This window comes from Trachemys scripta, chromosome 18 (genome assembly GCF_013100865.1).
Source record: "Trachemys scripta elegans isolate TJP31775 chromosome 18, CAS_Tse_1.0, whole genome shotgun sequence".
In the NCBI taxonomy this organism is placed as follows: Eukaryota; Metazoa; Chordata; order Testudines; family Emydidae; genus Trachemys; species Trachemys scripta.
The window spans coordinates 16,465,120-16,473,191 of record NC_048315.1 but is presented as its reverse complement, the minus strand read 5'-3'; the positions used below and the strand labels follow the sequence as shown (position 1 = coordinate 16,473,191).

The window sequence follows — 8,072 nt, the reverse complement described above, 5'->3', positions numbered from 1 at the left end:
TGACAGGGAGCATGTTGTGTGTATGTGGGAGGAGAGAGAGTGGGTTTTTGGGGGGCTGAGAGCATGTCAGCATGCTGTCTTGTAAGTTTAGACAGCAGCAGACCCACCCTCCTCCCCACCTCTCTCTCTCTCTCTGACACACAGTATTCCCAGTAACGGCTTGCATTCCGGCTGTCAGAAACGGAGCTTTGAAGGGGCATTTCCGCATTCCTACAGAAGTTCAAAACAATGACAAGAGTGGCCACTTGACTTAAGGGGATTATGGGATGTTTCCGGAGGCCGATCAGAGCGCAGTAACGCAACACCTCGTTCACACTGACGCCCGAGTGTTGTAGCCAAGGCGCAGCGAACGTTATTCCTCTCGTCGAGGTGGAAACCAGCAGCGCTGTAGCCGCAGAGTCAGAGCGCTCTACGTGCCTTGCCAGTGTGGACGGGGAGTGAGCTAGTGTGCCTGGGGCTCCTTTATTGCGCTGTAACTCGCAAGTGTAGCCAAGCCCTTTGTCTCATCTGTTTAGACTGGTGGCTCTGAGGCAAGGACTTTCTCTTCCTATGTGTGTAAACGGCAACTAGCAGGCTGGGGCCCTGAACTCAACTGGGGCTTCTAAGTGCGATTTGTAATATGAATAATATCAATTGTAATGAATTGTGCAGCTGTTAATTCCTGGCACTGACTTGCTGACCAAGGAGAAATAACTTGCCGGCACTGATTTGTTTAGGGGCAAAAGACAATTTTTGCAGCACTATTTCAGTGTAGAAACAAGCTCTGGCAATAGGTGTATTTAGTGTGGTTTGTTGAGTCCCTTCCCCCCGCCCAACGAACACAAAATGAAGTGTTTGAGTGAGAGCCAGCTGAGACGAGTGTGTGTCAAATGGTGTGTTGATTTCTTCATCAGCCAAAGGGGGTTGTCCAGCACAGAACGGATGTCGGGTTTAGTGATTCAGATGGTGACAGGAAACCAGAGACCTGCTTACAGTCCCCATGAGGAACCTGTTCCAGTATTGCTGGGTGCTTCCGTGAGGGGAGAATGGGGAAGCTGCAAAGAACTGGCTGATGCTACAGGTGAGATGGGTAGGGAAGGGGGTTTGGCTGGGAGTGGGTAAAGCCTGCTCCGAAGTCCACTGGAGTCGGTGGGAGTCTTCCCATTGACTTCAATGAGTTTTGGATCAGGCCCTAATTCAGCAATGATTTTGGGAGGGCGCTTGGAGCTTTGACTTATCCCTGTCAAGAAGAACTGCGGCTAGGCTCCTGTCCTTCTGTTGTGTGTGGCTCTTTGTGGTGGGGGTGCCGGTGGAATGTACATAAATTAGCTGATGGGCCCCACCATGCGAAGAAGGTACCAAAATCTATTTTTCCCCAGCAGCATTTTACTCACACGAAGTGCCTGCTCCAAAGGCCATTAGACTCCTACCGGCTCCTTCCAGTGCGTTTGGGTCAGACTGTAAAAGTGGCTTCACAACCCCTCCCTATGTTCCTGCTGATTGATCCTGGCTGATTATTTTTATTCTGCCCTTTATATTACACCTTTATAATATGAAATCTGCAGTGAGCCCTCGGTTTTGCGGGTTCCTGTGTATAAGTTATATGCCAGGCTTATCTAGCTGCTCTCTCCAGCAATTGGACCGTAGCTTTCTGCGTACGACTCCCGACTTCAGGGCTCCAGCTGTCTGCCATGTTTTCCCTCCAGAAGTCCAGCCCTATGAAAAGTCTGAGCTGTAAATACACTTTCTGGGGTTTCCTCCTGTTTCATGGCTTGTGTGTGTTTGAATTTTCCCACATACAGATGCCTTGAAATATCTACCAGTTCTGGTTAGAAAAAAATAAAACCCTCTTCATGCCAAGTTGTTCTTAAGATCAGGACAGGTGTAAAGTGTTCTTGAGATCTAGGTTCATTGAGCTATGCCCCAGGGGGCTTAGCAACATCTGGGATAATTAGAGAATTTTGTGACACATTCTCTGTCTCAGAAAAGTTAATAGAAGTATTTTATTCCATATACATGCTTATATTGCCATTCTGAATAGCGAGTCCCTCCCAGGAGCTGTGGTGATGACTAACCATTCAGCATGGCTTCAGCGTTGCTTGTGTCTTCACAAGTAATGGGTAGTTATCAGATATTTTCTTATGTAAGTGTGCAATCTCCAATGCAGAAGGTGATAGACTTTTCTTTAGCATCTTCTGAGGCTGTCAAAGCACTTTACAAGATGCTAAGGGATTAACTAGTTCATAACTGGAGGCTCTTTATCATTCTGTTTTATTTCACCTGCTATCTGATTCCTTCCTTAACTCTTTCTATGAAGCTTCTGCATTTGCTCTAGCTCTCTCCTTTGCTATGTCATTTTATTCTTGCTTGAACCATTCCACGACTCTGACATCCACAATATGTATTTAACATACAGTGCTGGGTTCCTTTTGGGGAAATTGTTCTAATTCTTTGAAACCACTTTGCAAACACTTACTACCAGTGCTTACTCCCACCAACTTCAGTGGGGCTAAACAGCAGCAAACACTCCTCAGCAATCAGGTGTTTTCAGGATCAGGCCCCTTAGCCCTGATCCTGCCATGGGATCTAAGTGGGCAGAGGATGGTTCCCCATTGACTTTCATGGGCATCGTGATGATCCCAGGATTCACCTGCACATTGCAGGATTGTGGCCTGGACATTGTAAGTCTGAGATGAAGAACCATTGTCTCCTCTTTGTTTTGCCTAGCTCTGAATTCAATCCTGATGCTGAAAACATAAGATTAACAGAATGTAAAACTAGAAGGGATCATTGTGATAATCTACTTTGACCTCCTGTATTACACAGGCCCTAGGACTTCCTAGATTAATTCCTGCTTGCACTAGAGCATATTTTTTAGAAAAACATCCCATCTTGATTTTAAAATGTCCAGTGATAGAGAATTCGTCACAACCCTCGGTAAATTGCGACAGTAAATAATTACCTCACTGTTACAAAGTTGCCCCCTTTTTCCTTTTTGTCTAGCTTCACTTTTCAGCCATTGGATCTTGTTTATACCTTTGTCTGCTCCATTGAGGACACAAAGCGTCATATGAATGGAGGCAGGATGTTTTGATGTATATTTCTACAAAGTTTACAATTTCAGGCTTTTGTGCAAAATAAACTTTGAAGGTTGAGCTAAGGTGTATGGATATAAAGGGCCATATAAGCACTAAACTCTTGTGTTTAACCTGAATTGATTACATATAGACAGAGAGAGAGAGAGACAACTACAGTGGGCATATGTAACATACACCCAAATGGAACGCAATGTGTCAGGAGCAGGTTATTTATTTATTTATACCCTTTGAAATACGTGTAGATTCAGGCAATTCTTTTTCCAGGAGGAGGTAGCTTGGGTGGATTGGGGTGTGTGTGTGGTTGCCTACTTAAAAACACCAAACAAAACAGCAAATCGCATGATTGTCATGCAATCCATCAGAATCAGTTAGATAAAAGTCTGTGTGAAAGTAATAATTTACCAATTCAAATGTTTATAGAATCATAAAAATGGAGAGTTGGAAGGGACTATTTATCTTGATTGTTCCATAGACAGCTAACATGCATCCACTCCTCTCTTGGCACAAAATACAAATGTTGTGTCTACTTGAACATCTGTCCAGGGCTATCTGGAAAACACGTGAGCAAAATGCAGTTCTAGTTTAAGTGGCTGCAACTTGGTTTCCATTTGGGAGCTTGAGCTGAATTTAGTCTGTTTTCCTTGACAGTGTTGCTGTTTGTGTCAGTAGTGCCCAGAGGTGTCAGTCAGGATCGGGGCCCCGTTGTGTCGGGTGCTGCACAAATACACACGAAGGCCTTATCTTTGCTGCTGAGACTTTCCCCAAACTCAAACTGATTGGAACTGGTGTGGACAAAGTTCTGGCAGCCCCATCGCTTTCTGTAACTGGTTTTGAAGGCTTAACTATAAACGGGTTATAAAAACAGTTGCAGTCGCTGGAGCCTGGCCTATCCTAGGGCTTTGACAGTTTTTAAAATCAGTTTGAATTTCTGGGGAAATAGCTAGCATAGATAAGGGCAAAAGCGAAAGGTCTTTCTCTGGAACTATTAGAAGCTACTGAGTTGGGGTGAGTACTGCATCTGTTTAGCAAGGATTTAGCATGACTGTCAGTCAGGGGGATCTGCGACCAACAGAGCGGTGCTGGCAGAAGTCCCAGGCATAGACAGTTACACCATCAAAACAGTGCTTTTACTAGTGCAGTGTATTTCTCGCAGGGGGAGGGGTGATTTTACTATATCAGTACAAAGCACGGTTCTGCTGGCCTAGTTGCATCCACACAAGGAGCTCTTTGCCGTGGTAGGATACCGGAACTCCTGTACCAATAAAGTGCCCCTCGTGTTAGACGTCGCCTTAGTATGCGTGCTATAATTCCTGGAGGGAAGCTTTTCAATCAGCCAACCATTTGATTTTTTACTCCAGCAAATCACCAAACCATCTTAATTCTTCACTTTTGATTTAAAAGCAGTGCGGGTTATGCAAGTGGCTTTCATAACCATAATCTAAAATGGTGGTGTGTGTGGGGGTGGGGAAGGGCGTGCATGACCCTCTACTTACACCAGCCTCTCACGCAGAAGCCTGTATTTTATAGATGAGATTTATAAACTCCCTCGGGTATCAATTTCAGCCCTTATCTTGCCATCAGGACCAAGATGATGCCTTCACAGAGCCCTGCTGGCTTCACTATAATGATTTCTAGGGTTGCCAATTTTGGTTGAACGTATTCCTGGAATTTTCATCACATGACACAATCTTTAATTAAAGATTAATCTTTACTTCCTGGAGACTCCAGGACAATCCTGGAGGGTTGGAAACCCGAATGATTTCACAGTTCTCCGCTTGGACCTAACTATAGGATCAGGTCGTAACGTCCAACTGCTGAGACGCCTTTAACCAGAGCAGCCCAGATCACAGGACCTAGCTGGTATAGACTGAAGGACACTTGAAAACTTCCCTATTTCATCTCCGTTAAAATGAGCATCGTTGTTTGGGCAGAACACCCTGTATTTGAAAAAGGAGAGTCCCCAGGCTGCTGTAGGTAGGTGCCCTGCTCTGGAAAGTATGCTTCATCCTCACAGGGGTGATATGGAATGGAAACTACTAGTAGTGTATCCACCCTACTACTTGCTGTTCGGAATGGAATAAGCATGTATGGGAAGACATTCTTCCAGAAACTATCATGCAGTCTGTGATTCACAGATGGTTTCTTGCTCTTCTTCAGCCTCTTACAATGTTTAAATCTAAGCATTAGAACACAGTGACTATTAATGGTTCCAGCTACCTAACTCTTACAGGGGTCTCCTGGTTTGTGTGAGGACATGTGACAGATCAAAGAGAAGCTTGAGAAACTTTAAAATGGGCCAAGCGTGCAGAGCTCTCTCTGAGGCTACATCTACACTACGGGGGGAGGGGGTCGATTTAAGATACGCAAATTCAGCTACGCGAATAGCGTAGCTGAATTCGACGTATCGCAGCCGACTTACCCCGCTGTAGGGACGGCGGCAAAATTGACCTCTGCGGCTTCCCGTCGACGGCGCTTACTCCCACCTCCGCTGGTGGAGTAAGAGCATCGATTCAGGGATCGATTGTCGCGTCCCATTGGGACGCGATAAATCGATCCCTGAGAGGTCGATTTCTACCTGCCGATTCAGGCGGGTAGTGTAGACCCAGCCTGAGTGCTACTCCTAGAGAAGTAGTTGAGTCGTCCCCAAACTATAGGGAATCCTGTTTTCTATCCACACTCGAATTTTGAAGATGGCCCTCATCTTCTAAATGACCCCACCCCAGAACCCTCTCTGCTCTGAAATCCTCTGAACTGTGGTGTGTTGGAAACCCCGATAAAAACGTGGCTGCTTGAGCATGTTGATTCTCCTCACCCGTTTCCCAAAGACAGCCGGAGAAGGAAGAGTTCAGCCTTTCAAAAAGACATCCTGTTGGTTTATTTTCTTCAAACACAGCAAATGTTACTGGCCTCGCTCTGCCGGGTCGTAAATCCTTTTGTTAACTTCTTCCATTAGATCTTTAAAGAGAGAGGCTTGTGTGTTTCAGCATCTCTCCACTCTGGGGCCAAGGCACTACAGACAGACTGACAGTCATCGTACGCACTTGCTCCCTCACGATCACATGCCCAGCAGCTCATGTGATGTCTGCTTGACATGGAGATTCCAAGACTCAGACTACCCTTCCATCCTTGCACAGTCATGAAACTGGTCATGCTGCAGGCAATCCAGTGGGCTTTTATAATGCATTTATCTGGGCTGGGGACTTTTTTTTTTCTGATTTGGGGTGTTTCATTAGTTTTTAGACCAATTCCACCCCTATTTCGGGAGTGCAAATTGCCTCTATCTGGGCTTGGATTGAATTATAACAGAATGTAGTGTCGCTGGACTTTTGGGACTCGGCTTTCCAGGAGGATTTTATGTCCACAAACAGTTTCTGACACTGCAAAAGTGGGAAATTTCAGGGATTCGGGGAGGGTGTCTTGTAAGAAAAAGCTCTTCTCAACATTTTGTTGTGGTGGAATCATTGAGTTTTGACAGCAATAGCCTGTCTGGGGATCAATTTTGCCCCCTTTGTAACCTTGCTAAATACCAAAAATACCTTTAGACCAAGGGCTTGACCCTGCAGCACTTCATGCCAAGGGGAGGTTTCCCCGCTTTGAATCAGTAGGACCAGGACCTAAAAGTTTCATTGTATTCTGCAGGCCTCATTGATAATCACATTTTATGCTGCTATAGTAACTCGCATCCTGAAGCACTTCACAGGCTAAGTACCCGTAGCGCCGCAGCAATGCAGCCGCCTCTGGGGTGGCCAATGGCAGTCCGTAAAACAGAGAGAGGAATAATCTAGAAATTACATGGATGCACACACAAATGAAGGGAATTGAATACAATGACGGTGGGGCGGCTGTGGCTGGGGGTATAAAGAAGGGGGAGTCCTCAGGGCTTTGGCAGAGTGCAGTTGATTGCTCACAGTAGCTGTTTCCTCACAAGGCTTGTTTCCTGCACAAACCTCAAGAAGAGACACTGGGCTATGGCTTCCCGTGGAAGGAGAAGATGATATGCTGCAAGGACAACAGTGTTTGCACTGGTTCTGTGGTGGGAGCACTCTCCTCCTGCAGTTCCTCTTACAGCCAGCTAGTGCAGTTACTAATTTAAAATCCTGTTCCTGAGACACCCCAACCTCCACTCCTTTCTTGGGGGGGGCAGATGCTGGCCTAGCCGAAGGACAGTCACAGCCCTTTGAGCCTAAATAACTCCCTGCCCACTGCAGGGAGCAGAGATTTTAAGTGGGTCACGTAGAACCTTTATTTAAAAAAAAAAATTAAAACTCTACCATTATTGCCTGAACGGCTGCAGTCTGTAACATGGAATACTTTGGACCACTCATGGAGAAAACTGAGGGACTTTTTTTTCTCTCTCTGTCTGAGTGCATACAGATAGAGAAATACAGAATGTCAGAAGAGTATTCAAATGCCTAGGAACTGCAATGTGGCATCAGACTAATGGTCAAATTAGTCCAGGATCCTCTCCGGCCACTGCCCTTGGGCTACTCATGTACATAAGAGTAAGCGAGTGTTTCAGTTCTTTGCTGACGAGCGGCCGGAGTGCTTAGCACCTCCCAGTTCTAAGCGTGAGCTATGATTATGAAATGAGAAGTTTCTTCCTAAGCACGAGGAGCTAGTGATTTCCTTATGCTCTGAGGAATAAGGGTTTATAGCCCGGACTTGGTTTTTACTCTAACTTTGGGTATTGCTTAGGAGAATTTCCAGAAAGTCACCGGCTCCAGCCATGACTTGCAGCCCTAGGGAAAAAGCTTGTCTCTCTCGCCAACAGAAGTTGGTTCAATAAAAGGTATTACCTCACCCACCTTGTCAGCCCTAGGAAAAGGGATTGCAGGAAGCTATCCTTCATTGTGCATACGTGTGCGTAGGACAGATGTACAAAAACCCTGGGCCTGTCCATACCCCGGAAGGCAGATGTGGCGGGAATGGTTTCCACACACTGCGGCCATAGAATCGTTTCAGTACCCATGTAAATATCACAACATTCTCTATGAA

General features: G+C 45.8%; 1 protein-coding gene across 2 annotated transcripts in view; it reads left to right on the top strand.

The window, feature by feature from the left end:
• The first annotated feature begins 1,007 nt into the window (after nucleotides 1–1,007).
• LAT2 (linker for activation of T cells family member 2) overlaps nucleotides 1,008–8,072 on the top strand; it is a 37,548-nt gene continuing 30,483 nt past the window's right edge. For both annotated transcript variants that reach the window (XM_034752662.1, XM_034752660.1), the window contains exon 1: nucleotides 1,008–1,060. In XM_034752662.1, coding sequence (XP_034608553.1) covers nucleotides 1,052–1,060 — 9 coding nt within the window. In that variant the 5' untranslated portion in view covers nucleotides 1,008–1,051. The remainder of the gene's footprint in view (nucleotides 1,061–8,072) is intronic.